The sequence below is a fragment of the Lampetra fluviatilis genome, chromosome 27 (genome assembly GCF_964198595.1).
Source record: "Lampetra fluviatilis chromosome 27, kcLamFluv1.1, whole genome shotgun sequence".
Taxonomy (NCBI): Eukaryota; Metazoa; Chordata; class Hyperoartia; order Petromyzontiformes; family Petromyzontidae; genus Lampetra; species Lampetra fluviatilis.
This window is the reverse complement of record NC_136301.1, coordinates 3,017,379-3,034,399: the sequence shown is the minus strand read 5'-3', so window position 1 is coordinate 3,034,399 and position 17,021 is coordinate 3,017,379. Positions and strand designations below refer to the sequence as shown.

General features: G+C 54.5%; 1 protein-coding gene across 1 annotated transcript; it reads left to right on the top strand.

Annotated features, from left to right (window-relative positions):
• Nucleotides 1-8,822: 8,822 nt before the first annotated feature.
• LOC144942292 (ferritin heavy chain B-like) lies at nucleotides 8,823-15,976 on the top strand. Its single transcript, XM_078869062.1, has 4 exons — nucleotides 8,823-9,035; nucleotides 11,666-11,812; nucleotides 14,302-14,427; nucleotides 15,507-15,976. The coding sequence occupies exons 1-4, from the start codon at nucleotides 8,934-8,936 to the stop codon at nucleotides 15,654-15,656; spliced, it is 525 nt and encodes a 174-aa protein (XP_078725188.1). The 5' UTR covers nucleotides 8,823-8,933; the 3' UTR covers nucleotides 15,657-15,976.
• Nucleotides 15,977-17,021: the final 1,045 nt, after the last annotated feature.

Sequence of the window (17,021 nt, the reverse complement as noted above, 5' to 3'; positions counted from 1 at the left end):
CGGTGCCCGTTTTCCCGTGAAATGTGAGCCTCGAATGGCACCGATCGACTCTGATTGGGCAGCGGGAGCCGTCTCGCAGCACCAACACGGAGCCCATCCGGTCCCCCCACGTGGTGCCTTCGTGTCTCAGTTGAGGGTGAAGGCACAGCCCCTGCAGGTGCCAGCTTCGCGCCACTGCTGGGGGAAGGGCCTCGACTAGAGCGGAAGTACCCACGCTTTTCCCCACCACACGCACTTCATGCCAATTCACGCACTGCAGGGGCACCCATTCATCGCGCTCGGTGGACAGAGTTGGATGGGATTTCAGAAACGTGCCCCATTTGGTCATCAGTGAATTGTACTCGCAATGGAAGCGTGACCCAGGACGTATTGCGACGGAACTGATTTTGACCGGACTGTATTGTGCTCGCGAAGGTTCATCGATTAATACGGTAAATTTAAAATTAAAAAAAATCATCCTTAAAGCTAATGCTGGGAAAGTAATAACGTGCACAAAAAATAGCACCAATTAACTTATCAAACTCGCGCTGTTTCACGGTTGTGCGAATAACTCAACAACGACGAGAGGCGCCTGTCATACATCATCTGCAAGCTACATTACTTCAACATCGTGTGCCTGACATGTGTACTACATACGAGGGGTATGAACGCACATTCAAGCACAAGGTAGAAATCGCGCAGATGTCTTTAACTCGGAGCAGCAATCGTAGTTTCACGTTGTTGTTGTTGTTGTAACTGTCACGCGCCAATGAAACCACGGCCTCCGCTAGGCAGGTGTGCTCACCGACGCATCACCGACACACCGCGACAGACAACGACCACGGCCACAGCCGCCGTTCGCTGCTCAGTGGCGTCACGAACGGCGCCTGTGCCAGGTCAGGTGCACTTTGAGACGATCACGTGAAGTGCCGAATAGCCCGCTGGCACGAGCTCACGGGACAAGACCCAGGTGCTGTGGGTCGACTAACTCAGATGGCTGACAGATGCACCGCCAGTACCCCCTGCTGTGCCAACTTGCTGAATTTTAGCCACCCGGCGCTCCGTGACAAACAGACAACAGACGCACAAACACGCAGGGTCGTACGTTGATGTTTAATTTTTTTAACGCCGTTTTACGATGTGGTTACGGTGTTTAACAACCCCAGTTTATACATCTGCGTGTTGCTATGTGAGTCTATGTGAGTCTATGTGAGTCTATGTGAGTCTATGTGAGTCTATGTGAGTCTATGTGAGTCTATGTGAGTCTAAGTGAGTCTATGTGAGTCTAAGTGAGTCTATGTGAGTCTATGTGAGCCTATGGGTCTCTATGCGAGTCACCGGTGACCGGGCGGAGACCATCAACCCGCTAACCATTGAGAACCCGGTGCAATGTTGGGTGGCTCGAACCCAGGATTCGAACCCAGGATTCGAACCCAGGATCTCAGCGGTGCCCGCCTCGGCGTCTCTGAATCTTTGAGCCACCCGGCCCCCATCTAGCTGTACCCCCACATTTGCGAACCAGGAACCAGGGGGAGTTCACTGCCGTGGGAACGTCGCAGTTTGCCGATGACCCCTGACGGTGACCCCTGACGGTGACCCCTGACGCTTCCGCGCCATCGTCTGGAGGCCGTTAAAGGGCCCTTCGTGAAACCACGAGGCGTGGGAGCCGCGCGCTTTGCAGAGAAGGCGGCGACTCAAACTCGCCGTGGTCTCCCTCGTGCCCACGCGAGACATTGGGTAAAAAACGGGGTAAAAAAATAAGGGTAAGAAACCAATTATCATATTTTTTACTGGCAAATGAGGTTGCAATGGTGTAAATGCTTACCCCGAGCTCTCATACTCTGATGGTGCATTGTCTTTGAGTTGTGCGCCTTTTGGCGTCATCTGGTCCAACCCATGTGAGACTAGGCTCTAAGGAAAGCTGTCTCGGGTGTGGACCAATCAACTTCAAGGACAGTGCACATTATCAGAGTTGTGTTTTTGTTTGCATTACGACTGCAGGTATTACGGTCTATGTAAACATGACTCCTTGTAAAAAAAGGTGTCAGTTTTGTTGCCAGATAGAAGGGTAAAAAAACAATTATCATGAGAAAATATCGTCAACGAACATCCCGAGTGGAGCTACGCAACATGCACGAACAGCCCCCGCGACCACCCTTTACCTCTCTCCCTCCAACACCTCCCCCCAATCCTCTTCCCCGGGCTCCTAGCTCTGGGAGTCTGTGGGTCTCTGTGCGAGTCTATGGGTGACGGATCCTTCAAAATTGTTACCAATTTCCTGGATTTTTCTGTTGCGCGTAGTCACTTTGAGATGTGTTCTTGTTCACGTGTTTTGTTTGTTGCGGTTGCACCCGAGTCAAGAGCCGCATGGCTCGCCTCCCCCCGCCTTCCGCGCAAACTTGGCAGGGTACTCCTGATAAAGAGTGAGGCTTCTCCTCCGTCTGGTTAGACCGTACAAGCGAAACAAATACACACGTGCGGCAAACCGGTAACCAATTTAACCGGTAATCTTCTCGCGGTTACCAGTTAGAGCAACTCTCGTGCTAACCCCCCTTTGCGGTGAACGTGGCCATTGCGAATCCATCCCCGAGGCCACCCAGAAAAACTCGAAAGCTATTTGGCGCACGCAAACATTTTTTTCGTCCGAAAACCGCCGTTCATATCCTCGGGACATTGTCACTCCCCCCACCACCACCACCCCGCATCCCACGGTCGCTGTAAACCAAACACGAAACATTTTGTCCCTCCTCTGCACTTTACGGCACCTTTAGCACCGCTGGCGACAGCCACATGGCTAGCGCCGTGCGCGTGCGTTGCGTGCGAAGCGGCACGCACGCGCTCGGTGGCAAAATGAGCAAGGCCAGCATCGCCTGCTTGCTTCGTCGTGCCATCACGTAAGGTGCGGCGACACGGAGCTCAGCGCCGTAAGCGTTCAGGGCCTTTCTTACGCAACCAGTAGGCGGGCGGGTGGCTGAATGGGTGGGCTGGCGAGTGGATGGGCGCGTGGTTGAGCGGTGGATCCAAAGGCTCGTGCAGAGACGCAGACTTGGGCAGTGACCCACAGACGCACGCAGAGACACGTAGACTCACAGAGAGACGCACAGACTCACACAGAGACGCACAGACTCACTCAGAGACCCACAGACTCAGAGGCCCACAGACTCAGATGCCCACAGACTCAGAGACGCATAAACTCACACAGAGACGCACAGACTCACTCAGAGACGCACAGACTCACTTAGAGACGCACAGACTCAGACAGAGACGCACAGACTCACACAAAGACGCACAGACTCAAAGGCCAACAGACTCAGAAGCCCACAGACTCACTCAGAGACGCACAGACTCACTCAGAGGCCCACAGACTCAGAGACCCACAAACTCACTCAGAGACGCACAGACTCAGAGACCCGTAGACTCACTCAGAGACGCACAGACTCACTCAGAGACCCACAGACTTACTCAGAGACGCACAGACTCACACACAGGCCCACAGACTCAGAGGCCTACAGACTCAGAGACCCACAGACTCAGAGACCCACAGACTCACTCAGAGACGCACAGACTCACTCAGAGGCCCACAGACTCAGAGACCCACAGACTCACTCAGAGACGCACAGACTCACTCAGAGACGCACAGACTCACACAGAGGCCCACAGACTCAGAGACCCACAGACTCACTCAGAGACGCACAGACTCACACAGAGACCCACATACTCACTCAGAGACACACAGACTCAGAAGCCCACAGACTCACTCAGAGACGCACAGACTCAGAGACCCACAGACTCAGAGGCCCACAGACTCAGAGACCCACAGACTCACACAGAGGCCCACATACCAACACTGCCTCACGGTCACCGCCTCGTAAATGTGATGTTCCAAACCCAAGGGGAGGGGGGGGGTTCAGGTGAATTATCCGTAAGTAATGATAATTTTTAAAAAAGCAATGCAAATTTCGAAAATCCAACTTCGTTGTGCAAGGGTGTCCAGGGATGTTCCTGGTGAAAGAGTGGACACAGCTGACCAACCTCGCAAAGCTTGAACATTTACGAACCCTCCCCGTTGAGCCCCGTGACTGATGAGATGTTCACATTCTGCTCTCGAGTGGCTACCGCGAGGGGAGCTGTGTTCAGAGCAGAGGTCGCAACCGGGTACCCGATACCCGTTCCCTACCCGATACCCGGCTACCCGTACCCGGCCGGGTACGGGTAGCCGTTTGCGACCCTGGTACGGCCGGGTACGGGTAGGCCGTGAGTCACTGGTGAGTAACCGTTTGTCATTCACTTCCCAACGTCTTGTCTCTTCTCACAATTCAAGTTCCTAGAATCAATCCACCCGCGCCTGCAACATGGCTTCATCCCAGAGGTCGCACACAGGTACCCGTACCCGGCCCCTACCCGTACCCGGCCAGGTACGGGTAGGGGCCGGGTACGGATACGAGTACCCGTTTGCGACCCTGGTGCGGCCGGGTACGGGTATGGGTAAGGAATCAAAACCCGTTTGCGACCTCTGGTTCAGAGCGACTCCGTCCCGGCTTCGACGAACGCGCCCGAGTCGCGAGACGCGTGGCCGCGCTCGGCCTGAGCTCAACCAGCCGGGTCCGGTCGAGCAAGTTACACCTGGTGGAGGAGGGGTGGGGGAGGGGTGGTAGGTCAACGAGTCGCTGGCTGACGTGGAAATGAAGACGCCTCCAGCCCACCATTGGCATTTGCTGGGAGGGGGGGGGGGCTCTGTACGAGTCTATGGGTCTCTGTCTGAGTCTACCCGGCGCTGGATGACCTCGGCGTGACATGCATACAGCCAGTAGCATCATCATCATCAGCGTCTGTCGCGATTTAGCCACTGTTGAAGGCCTCCCCAAAATGTGGACAAAAGTGCCCTGTTCGGGGGGGGGGGGGGGCTCTGGAGTTACGGTGGGCGCCACGGTGGCTAGGAGATGTTACTGGGAGGAACCTCCTGGTTACACCAGCCCACAGGGGATTCTTGTGTCCGTCCGTCGTGTAGAGAGGGGCTGGGTGGGGAGGGGAGGGTGGGGAGGGGCTGAGTGGGGAGGGTGGGGAAGGGCTGGGTAAGGAAGGTGGGGAGGGGCTGGGTGGGGAGGGTGGGGCTGGGTGGGGAGGGTGGGGCTGGTGGGGGGTGGGAGGGGTGGGGCTGGGTGGGGAGGGGCTGGTCACCCCGTGGTGCCCTTATACAACTCAACGTTGAACCTACTCATGCCAGCTTGTGCCCGCCCTCACAGTCGGGCATATTTGCGGAATACACCACGCCGCCGTTGACCCTGGCCATTGACCGAGCAACCCAACGTCCCTACCAGCTCCCTCTGCAGGAATGTGTTAACTCTCTCGCCTGGTATGCAGGAGGTCGCGGGTTTGATCCCGACCATGCCGCCTGTACATTTTGAGTTTGCATGCTCTCCCCGTGGTCGCGTGGATTTTTCTCCGGGTCCTCCGATTTTCCCCTCCACATCTATGAACAACGTGCGTTCAGAGTGTTTGGCTGCTGTACAACTTGCACGTAATACGCCACTTCGTTGAGCTATCATTTGTGGCCAGTGCGCTTCTGACAAATATACAGCTTAGTGGGCCTTCATCTTCTTGGTTCTTTCGGTAAAGTCACGTAGACGGGAAATAATATAATAATAAAACTAAAACATAATAAAAGAAAAAACATTTTTTTAAATGTTATTAAATAAAAAAAAATATTTTAAAAAAAATATTTCTTTTATTATGTTTTATTTTTATTATTTTTTCATTTCCCTTCTACGTGACTTTACCGAAAGAACCAAGAAAATGAATCCCTGCAGTCACGGAAGCTTTAAATCGAAATTTAGTGGGACCTTGTCTAATAAAACATAAAGTCGGTCTAGAATGGCTCTCTGGAGCGCCCTGTAGTGGAGGCCCTTCCATCAACAGTGGTGCAAGAGAGGAGATTTCAGGGCGGCTCCTTTAGCTTGTTGACATGGCTCAGACACGTGGACAACGTCCAGGGGAGTGACGCAAGAGCTCAGCAGTGCGCGAGAGAGCACGATGGGGGACACCACGTGGGTCACAGAAACGCACGCACGCTCTAGGAACTTCGTAGACGGTTCGTCACGTCGCCACAACAACAACAACAACAAAAAACCCCCCGTGAGATTGTTATCGGAGCAGTGGTGGCTATTCATGTAGTCCAGCATTGTGGAGGCGAGGCTTGGCGCATCACACGAAAATTTGAAGAAGAAAAAAATCTAATTTTCTTGCTGTGGATTTCACAGCTGATGATGATTGCTTTCGTTGCAGTCGAAACGCCGTGAGAATTTTTATTGTTTAATATTTATTTTATTATTTCCCTTCTACGTGAATTTACCGAAAGAACCAAGAATAACCAAACGAGTATGGACCGGACGTGTTGAAAATCGGAGGGCGTCCCAGCCGCCCTTCACCATCACCGCACGTGACCTGCCCTTCGGATGCCGTCACCCATTCACGGCTGGTCCCAGCGGCAGACGCAGGTTGGAGGGCCCCTGGGGGCGTGTTTCAGCGACCCCGTTGCGACATCGACTCAGACGGCCGCGCTACGGGAGATCGAATCAGATCTGCGACCTCTGCTTTGCAAATCCAGTTACGTGCTAGCCAGTTAAAAGCGGAACTTGTTGTTCGTATTTACTGCTATGGACATGAATATATGTGCGGGAGACTGTTAACCGGTTTTTTATTAATGTGGTTCAACGTTTTTTTTTTACGTGGTTACCATTCGAGCAAAAACGATGTTAACAATCCTGCTATGAGCCTAGTCACCTGAGTTCGATTTCCAGGCGCGACCAACATCCGCTCATGACAGATAAAGACATTGTTCCTGAGTTCCGTCCTCTCCTCTCCACTGTCTTCACCTTGAAACCGCGTCGACCAGCGTGGTGAAGTATGGTCAGACTGCCCTTCTCCCGAGCGACGTGGGAGTCTCTCGTTCAGCAGTTGATTGACAGGCCTGGCCCGCGTGGTCATGCCAAGGGTCCAAAGTTTAACCGTTCTGCGCTACTTTGAACCTTTGAACCAAACAATGAGCGCGCCTCTGCTGAGCTCACGTCTTCTGCTGGCACGGCAAAGCCGCTAAAACAGTGAACTGGCAGCGATCCAATCACGGCTGTCAGCGGCGTCGCGTGATATGTGAAACGGTCTTGTCGCTCCCAACACCCATCGAGCTGACCAATACGGACAGGAGGCCCACAGACTCGCAGGGAGTCCCACAGAGATCCACAGATACCCACAGACTCGCACGGAGACCCACAGAGACTTACACAGAGACCCACAGAGACCCACATACTCGCAGGGAGACCCACAGATACCCACATACTCGCACGGAGACCCACAGAGACCCCCAGAATCACACGGAGACCCACAGAGACCCACAGACCCACACGGAGACCCACAGATACACACAGACCCGCACGGAGACCCACAGAGACCCACAGACTCGCACGGAGACCCACATAGACCCACAGACTCGCACGGAGACCCACAGAGACCCACAGACTCGCAGGGAGACCCACAGAGACCCACAGATACCCACAGACTCGCACAGAGACCGACAGAGACCCACAGACTCGCACGGAGACCCACAGAGACCCACAGATACCCACAGACTCGCAGGGAGACCCACAGAGACCCACAGATACCCACATACTCGCACAGAGACCCACAGAGACCCACAGACTCGCACGGAGACCCACAGAGACCCACATACTCGCACGGAGACCCACAGACTCGCACGGAGACCCACAGAGACTCACAGAGACCCACGCAGACCCACAGACTCACACAAAGACCCCATTGGAGAGCCACAGACTCACAATGACAACAACAGAACGGGTGGCGACGGCGTTGTGGTTGCGAAAGGAAGGCGACTTTGTGTGGTGGTGGTGGTGACGCTGGAAGGGAGTTGCGGTTGCCACTTGTCCCGTTTTTGTCCGTGAAAAAGGTGGCGACCCCAGGTGTCAGGTGGTAAGAGTTCATTTTGTGGACCGGTTATTATATTTCTTTTACGCAGTTGCCAAGCACAGAACAAACGGCCAGGGACAAACAGCAATGTCGCAGTTCTAATAGATAAGCGCGTACCACGTGTCTGGAATTGAGCAAGGTTGTTGTTGCTGTAAGAGCTTGGAGGGACGAGATGATGATGATGATTATGGGAGGAGGAATTCCAGTGTGCAGCAGAGCGAGAGAAGACGCAGAGAAGCGTTGTGACCTGCAGTGTGGTGAGTGGATGGGTGAGTGGGTGGTTGGATGGGTGAGTGGGTGAGTGAGTGGGTGGTTGGATGGTTGGATGAGTGGGTGGTTGGATGAGTGAGTGGGTGGATGGATGAGTGAGTGGTTGGATGGATGAGTGGGTGGGTGGGTGGATGAGTGAGTGGATGGATGAGTGAGTGTGTGGGTGGGTGGTTGGATGGATGAGTGGGTGGGTGGGTGGATGATTGAGTGAGTGGATGAGTAGGTGGGTGGATGGATGAGTGGTTGGATGAGTGAGTGAGTGGTTGGATGAGTGGGTGGATGTATGAGTGAGTGGGTGGGTGTTTTGTTGTAGCCTCCAGTGTGGTGGTAGTGGTTGTTGAACACAGCGTGGTTGATGAAACTCAACAGGCAGTATCTGGTATATAGAGCGAGTTCATGGTAGTAGCGACGAAAGAGTAACCAGGAGACAACGAGCGCCAGTCAGTGAGTGACTCAGTGAGTGCTGCATCATCAATCAGCCGGAGTATGCTGGTTTGTGTGAGTGGGTTGGGCTGTGAGTGTGAGTAGGTTGGGCTGAGCGTGACTTGGCTCAGCCTCCCTACGCCTTCACGGACTATATAAGCCACCAGCGTCTCGTGCATTCAGCATATCATCACGGGACCACGGGTTCTAGCTTCAACAGTGTTTGAACGGAACTTCCTCCTGTGATCTCCTTCGCCTGCTGTTGCCCTTTCAGCTGACCGAAGATGACGTCCCAGGTTCGCCAAAACTTCACCCAGGAGGTGGAAGCTGCCATCAACCGGCAGGTCAACCAGGAGCTCTACGCCTCCTACGTCTACAGCTCCATGGTGAGGAGGCCACAGACGGATCCCTGACCCGTCGCAAGCGACACGCGGACCCGTGTCGCTTGCGACGGGGAGCGGCGGTGCAGCGGTTAGCGGCATGGCGCTCCGAAACCTGACGACACCGAGGTCGATTTGCACGTGCGCGCGCGCGCGTGCGCGCGTGTCCCTTTGTGTCTGTGTGTGTGTTATTTTTACCTTTGTGGATGTGTTTGCGTGTCCGTGTGTTAGCGTATGTCTCTATGCGAATGTAGGTACGTGTGTCTACATGTGTGTCTTTACATGTTTGTCTGTGTGTGTGTCTGTGAGTGGTGTGTGTGTCTCTGTATGTGTGTCTGTGTGTGTGTGTGAGTGGTGTCTCTGTGTGTGTGTGTCTCTGTGTGTGTGTCTGTGAGTGGTATCTGTGTGTGTGTGTGTGTCTGTGAGTGGTGTGTCTGTGTGTGTGTGTCTCTGTGTGTGTGGTGTCTCTGTGTGTGTGTCTGTGAGTGGTGTGTGTGTCTCTGTATGTGTGTCTGTGTGTGTGTGTGAGTGGTGTCTCTGTGTGTGTGTCTCTGTGTGTGTGTCTGTGAGTGGTGTCTGTGTGTGTGTGTGTGTCTGTGAGTGGTGTGTCTGTGTGTGTGTGTCTATGTGTCTCTGTGTGTGAGTGGTGTCTGTGTGTATGTCTGTGTGTGTGTCTATGTGTCTGTGTGTGTCTATATGTTTATGTGTCTGTGAGTGGTGTCTGTCTGTGTGTGTGTGTCTGTGTGTCTGTGTGTGTTTATGTGTCTGTGTGTGTGTTTGTGTGTGTGTCTATGTGTCTGTGTGTGTCTATATGTTTATGTGTCTGTGAGTGGTGTCTGTCTGTGTGTGTGTGTCTGTGTGTCTGTGTGTGTGTCTATGTGTGTGTGTATCTTTGTGTCTGTGTGTGTGTCTATGTGTGTGTGTCTGTGTGTGTGTCTATGTGTGTGTGTCTATGTGTGTGGGGAAAACTCATGTAGTGGTTAGCGGACTGCGCTACGAACCCCGCCACCCGAGTTCAATACCCGTGACGAATATTTGAACCGGTCCTGGGCCTCCCCTTAGGTCAACTCAGCCTTAAATGAGTACCTAGTTTCAGTGTGTATGTATATATAAGTACTGGGGAGACAAAGGCGGCCGGGCATGGCGCTGGCCACCCACCCCCTCGTCTGCCGTGCCCTCTGCTCACCAGCCTGCTAAGGCTACACGGGGGATCTTTGATTTTGGCGCATCATTCGAAACCGTATCGAAAGTCATGGATTCTCGCGGACAATGGGAACCATACTTCAGCAATTGTTTCTTGCTGTGGTTGTCCCACCTGATGACGGACGCTTGTGTTGCGCCCGAAACGTCATGATTTAATTCATTTCATTTTTTACCTACGTGACTTTACCGAAAGAACCAAAGAGTATGGACCCCTGCAAGTCACGAAAACTTCAAATCTAGAGGGAACCATACTGCGGAGGGTATAAACAGGAATTGCGTCGTCGCAGATGCAACGGCAGAGGGCTTCTCCCGCACTCCCGAGTTGGCAGCCTCACCGGACGATTTTCGAAATGCCACCCTCCGGCCACGAATGTCCAATCTATTGCCGACTCCCCATCTCGGTTGCGGCCTGTTATCGGGCCGGCTTGCCAGCGTTCACGAAAGTCGTGGCGCAATCAGTTTGGCAACACAGCCAAGGCCCGGGACGATTCCATTTTGCGTTGCTTGCTTTGTGCGGTTACATTTTCATATATGTGTATAAAAAATATTATCATCTGGGCAATCATTTCAGGTGAAACAGCTCGCTTGGTAAAGAGCGTCGCAGGTGAAATATTCCATTGGTACCTCATTTGCCAGTAAAAAAATATGATAATAGTTTTTTTACCCTTTTATCTGGCAACAAAACTGACACCTTTTTCAACGAGGTACCAATGGTGTAAATGCTTACCCCGGGCTCTCATACTATGATGGTGCATTGTCTTTGAGTTGTGCGCCTTTTGGCGTCATCTGGTGCAACCCATGTGAGACTAGGCTCTAAGGAAAGCTGTCTCGGGTGTGGACCAATCAACTTCAAGGACAGTACATACATTATCAAAGTAATGTTTTTTGTTTGCATTATGACTGCAGGTATTGTGGTCTATGCAAACATGACTCCTCGTAAAAAAAGGTGTCAGTTTTGTTGCCAGATAAAAGGGTAAAAAAACAATTATCAGGTGAAATATTGTCACGAATAAATAGACAATCACATCAGGCCGTTGTTACTCGGTCTGACTCGAGCGCAATCACGTGGGTTCAAGCGAGCCCGACTCTGCTGATGAGGTACTGAATGTAGAAACCCGTCCAGAGTGCATATCTGTCAACCCCTTATCAGTGCCCTACCTTATTGCAGACCAATTCAGGCCGTATTGGTCAGCCCGTGCCCCTTAGAAACCTCGACGTTCATCCTACAAAGCCCCATCACAAGGGAGAAACACAAACAAATAGACACATTTTTTTGCCCGTGTTGAAACGGCTGTACGCCACTAACTCAATGTCCCTGTACAAGAATACGGGGTAACCCCTATGGGTTGACACGGTATGAGAGTGGTGCTCGTCTTGAACCAGGCAGCAGGTAAATTTAACAGGTGCCACATTTCCACTCCCGGACCCGCTAGGCCTACTACTTCGACCGCGATGACGTGGCCCTGAAGAACTTCCACAAGTTCTTCAAGGAGCTGTCACACGAGGAGCGCGACCACGCCGAGAAGCTGCTCGAGTACCAGAACAAGCGTGGCGGCCGCGTCGTGCTGCAGGACATCAAGGTGAGGCGGCCTTCTCACTCACAGTGGCCCACGGGCTCAATCAGAGACCCACAGACTCACTCAGAGGCCCACAGACTCACTCAGAGGCCCACAGACTCACTCAGAGGCCCAGACTCACTCAGAGGCCCACAGACTCACTCAGAGACCCACAGGCTCATTCATAGGCCCACAGGCTCACTCAGAGGCCCAGACTCACTCAGAGGCCCAGACTCACTCAGAGGCCCACAGACTCACTCAGATGCCCAGACTCACTCAGAGGTCCATAGACTCACTCAGAGACCCACATACTCACTCAGAGGCCCACAGACTCACTCAGAGGCCCACAGACTCACTCAGAGGCCCACAGACTCACTCAGAGGCCCACATACTCACTCAGAGGCCCACATACTCACTCAGAGGCCCACAGACTCACTCAGAGGCCCACAGACTCACTCAGAGGCCCACAGACTCACTCAGAGGCCCACAGACTCACTCAGAGACCCACAGACTCACTCAAAGGCCCACAGACTCACTCAGAGGCCCACAGACTCACTCAAAGGCCCACAGACTCACTCAGAGACCCACAGACTCACTCAAAGGCCCACAGACTCACTCAGAGGCCCAGACTCACTCAGAGGCCCACAGGCTCACTCAGAGGCCCAGACTCACTCAGAGGCCCACAGACTCATTCATAGGCCCACAGGCTCACTCAGAGGACCAGACTCACTCAGAGGCCCACAGGCTCACTCAGAGGCCCAGACTCACTCAGAGGCCCACAGACTCACTCAGAGGCCCAGACTCACTCAGAGGCCCACAGGCTCACTCAGAGGCCCAGACTCACTCAGAGGCCTACAGACTCACTCAGAGGCCCAGACTCACTCAGAGGCCCACAGACTCACTCAGAGGCCCAGACTCACTCAGAGGCCCACAGACTCACTCAGAGGCCCAGACTCACTCAGAGGCCCACAGGCTCACTCAGAGGCCCAGACTCACTCAGAGGCCCACAGACTTACTCAGAGGCCCAGACTCACTCAGAGGCCCACAGACTCAATCAGAGGCCCAGACTCACTCAGAGGCCCACATACTCACTCAGAGGCCCAGACTCACTCAGAGGCCCACAGACTCACTCAGAGGCCCACAGACTCACTCAGAGGCCCACAGACTCACTCAGAGGCCCAGACTCACTCAGAGGCCCACAGACTCACTCAGAGGCCCACAGGCTCACTCAGAGGCCCAGACTCACTCAGAGGCCCACAGGCTCACTCAGAGGCCCAGACTCACTCAGAGGCCCACAGACTTACTCAGAGGCCCAGACTCACTCAGAGACCTACAGACTCACTCAGAGGCCCACAGACTCAATCAGAGGCCCAGACTCACTCAGAGGCCCACACACTCACTTAGACGCCCAGACTCACTCAGAGGTCCATAGACTCACTCAGAGACCCACATACTCACTCAGAGGCCCACAGACTCACTCAGAGGCCCACAGACTCACTCAGAGACCCACAGGCTCATTCATAGGCCCACAGGCTCACTCAGAGGCCCAGACTCACTCAGAGGCCCACAGACTCACTCAGAGACCCACAGGCTCATTCATAGGCCCACAGGCTCACTCAGAGGCCCAGACTCACTCAGAGGCCCACAGACTCACTCAGAGGCCCAGACTCACTCAGAGGCCCACAGACTCACTCAGAGGCCCAGACTCACTCAGAGACCTACAGACTCACTCAGAGGCCCACAGACTCAATCAGAGGCCCAGACTCACTCAGAGGCCCACATAGTCACTCAGACGCCCAGACTCACTCAGAGGTCCATAGACTCACTCAGAGACCCACATACTCACTCAGAGGCCCACAGACTCACTCAGAGGCCCACAGACTCACTCAGAGGCCCACAGACTCACTCAGAGGCCCACATACTCACTCAGAGGCCCACATACTCACTCAGAGGCCCACATACTCACTCAGAGATCCACAGACTCACTCAGAGGCCCACAGACTCACTCAGAGGCCCACAGACTCACTCAAAGACCCACAGACTCAGTCAAGAGACCCACAGACTCACTCAGAGGCCCACAGACTCACTCAGAGGCCCACAGACTCACTCAGAGGCCCAGACTCACTCAGAGGTCCACAGACTCACTCAGAGGCCCAGACTCACTCAGAGGCCCACAGACTCACTCAGAGGCTCACTCAGAGGCCCAGACTCACTCAGGAGACCCACAGGCTTAGTCAAGAGACCCACAGACTCACTCAGAGGCCCACAGACTCACTCAGGAGACCCACAGGCTCAGTCAAGAGACCCACAGACTCACTCAGAGGCCCACAGACTCACTCAGGAGACCCACAGGCTCAGTCAAGAGACCCACAGACTCACTCAGAGGCCCACAGACTCACTCAGGAGACCCACAGGCTCACTCAGATGACCATAGACTGCCACAGCGAGCCACGGACTCGCGTGGACAGAGCTGTGACCGCGGCCGATGGCGGTGTCGCGTGCCACGAGTGTAGAAGCCGGACCGGGACGAGTGGGGCAATGGCCTTGAGGCGCTGCAGCTGGCGCTTCAGCTGGAGAAGAGCGTGAACCAGGCGCTGCTGGAGCTGCACGCCCTCGCCGACAAGAACAAGGACCCTCAGGTACGCTCGCGACGCCGCAGACGACACTAAGACGCTTGCCAAAGGGGTGGTGGAGGCGGTAGTTATAGCCTATGATCCTCGTTTCCTTCCCAGCAACGTGCAGACTAACACAGCTGTCAACCCATACGGTTTACCCCGTATTCGTGTACAGGGGAATTGAGTTTTCAGGTCCATGCGGCGTACAGCCGTCTCAATACGGGCAACATTGTGTTTGTCTTTGTTTGTGTTTCTCTATTTGCGATGGGACTTTGTGGGATGAACGTTGAGATTTACAAGGTGCGCGGGGTGACCAATATGTTCTGAATTGGTCTGTAATAAGCTAGGGGGCACTGATAAGGGGTTGACAGGTGTGGCAATGTGCAGACTCATTTCTAACATGGCCCACCTGAGTGGGATACGTTGTTTGTCCCCCTCGCACGCGTGGGAGTTGTTTTCTCCGGTGGTGGCCCGGTTTTGCTCCCACGTGTGAGCACGCGGGTCACTGGCCGCCAGCACGTTGGCACGACGATTGTCACTCCTACTACTGCGATCAAAGTGCTCGCTGTATCTTCATTTAGGGTCTCAGGGGGTGGGAGGGGTTGGGGAAGGCGTGGGGGGTAGTGACCTCATTGCTTAACCCAGGGGTGGGGGAACCTTTTTTCTGCCAAGGGCCATTTGGATATTTATAACATCATTCGCGGGTCACGCAAAATTATCAACTTAAAAATTCGCGTGTTATATTTGGTCAAACATTTAAGTAACTCGCCTCTAATGCGATGGCTGGAACCGCTTCTCTTTGGCGAGGCGTGTGATGTTAGCTGCTATTGATGATGTTGCTACTCGCAACTGCTTTTCTAGGTTTGCTCCTAGATTCATTGAATTTCGAGTCCCGCCTGCGGTTGCCTTGGCAGGGCCAGACCCAAATGATTTCGCGGGCCTTATACGTTCCCCACCCCTGGCTTAACCAAAAAGAAACCAACAACGAACCCTCATGACTTGAATAACGAAGGAGGGCCGGGCCGGGGGGGGGGGGTGAGCGAACCTCCGATGAACTGCGATGCTCAACCGAAGCGCCCTCTCGCCCCCCCCCCCCTCGCCAGCTGTGCGACTTCATCGAGAGCCACTACCTGGAGGAGCAGGTGGACGCCATCAAGCAGCTGGGCGAGCACATCACCAACCTCAAGCGCCTCGGCGTGCCGCAGGCCGGAGTGGGCGAGTACCTCTTCGACAAGATGACGCTGGGCAGCTGAGCTGCGGTGGTGGTGGCTGCGGCGGTGGCGGCGAGCGGTGGGAAATCCACGAGCGCCGTTGGTTGCCACCTGACGTAGCGCGGCACCGTTCGTGGTGGCGCCGGTGCCGTTACGCGGCGAGCGCGACGATTCCTCCTTCGAAGCGGATTTCGCGGTCCGTTCGTTGTTGCCGGTCACCGCACCGGCGCCACCGCGAGGGTTCCGCCGCTGCCCGAAGGTGTGGCGCCTTCAATCTGCCCTCGGGATCAGCTCTACAGCGGGATCCTGGTTGTTGTTGTCCTTGATCCTTGTTTGGCCGTAATAAAGATTAATTAAAGCAACCGCGCTGCCGTGTGTGTGCGTGTCGTGTGCGTCGCTATTGTTGTCAATGCCGTCCGTCCATCTGTCACGGGGGGATGGGGGAAGGATACGAAAACATATTTTTATAAAACCAAACTTTTTTATTTGTGCGCCCAACGTCAGGCGGATGCTGAAAAGCATTCGCAGGATCCATGCCATGGCGTGGTTTTTCTTCCATGGTTGTTTGCATCAGGCAAGCCGGCTAACAGCCAAACACAAAGACAAAGATCCCCCGTATAGCCCAAACAGACTGTAGGGGCAAGTGCTGTTAGCGAGCGCATATGAAGGCCGGAATGGCACACGAGGGGGTGGGTGGCCAGCACCACGCCCGGCCGCCTTTGTCTCCCCAGTGGCGATGTTTACACACCGCGCCAGGTACTCATTTGAGACCGAGTCGACTTAGGGGAGGCCCAGGACCGGTTCAGATAATCATCACCAGCGGGAATCGAATTCGAATCGCCGGGTTCGTAGCGCAGCGCGCTAACCACTGCACCACCGCTCCCCACAACAACAACATCAACCGCCATTCGCCACTAAGTGGCGGTGACGTCACCACGACGCTTGTGCCAGGCCATGTGCACCTTGAGGCCACGTGAAGTGTCGAACGCCCGCTGGCAGGAGGTCACGGGCCAGACCCAGGTGCCACGGGTCGACTGAGCGATGACCGAGATGACTGGCTAATGCACCACCTGTGCCCCCTACCGTGCCAACTTTCTGTGCTTTAGTCACCCGGCGCTCCGCTCGTTGTTGTGAGCGTCGCTCCTCCGCCCTCTGTTGTTGTTGGAGGGCGACTGCCTCTAATTGCCCAGTAGTGTCCTTCACGAGCCTCCTCCACTGAGGCCGATCTTGACACCGCTGGTACCAGTCATCGGCAAGTCCACTCAGCTCCACGTCCTCCTGTACCACATCACTCCATCTCTTCTCTAGCCCGTGCCGCGCCCGTTTAGCCCCCTCGATCCGGCCGAACAAAAGCTGTTTAGGCATGCGGTGGCTAGGCATGCGGGCTACATGGCCCAGCCAACGCAG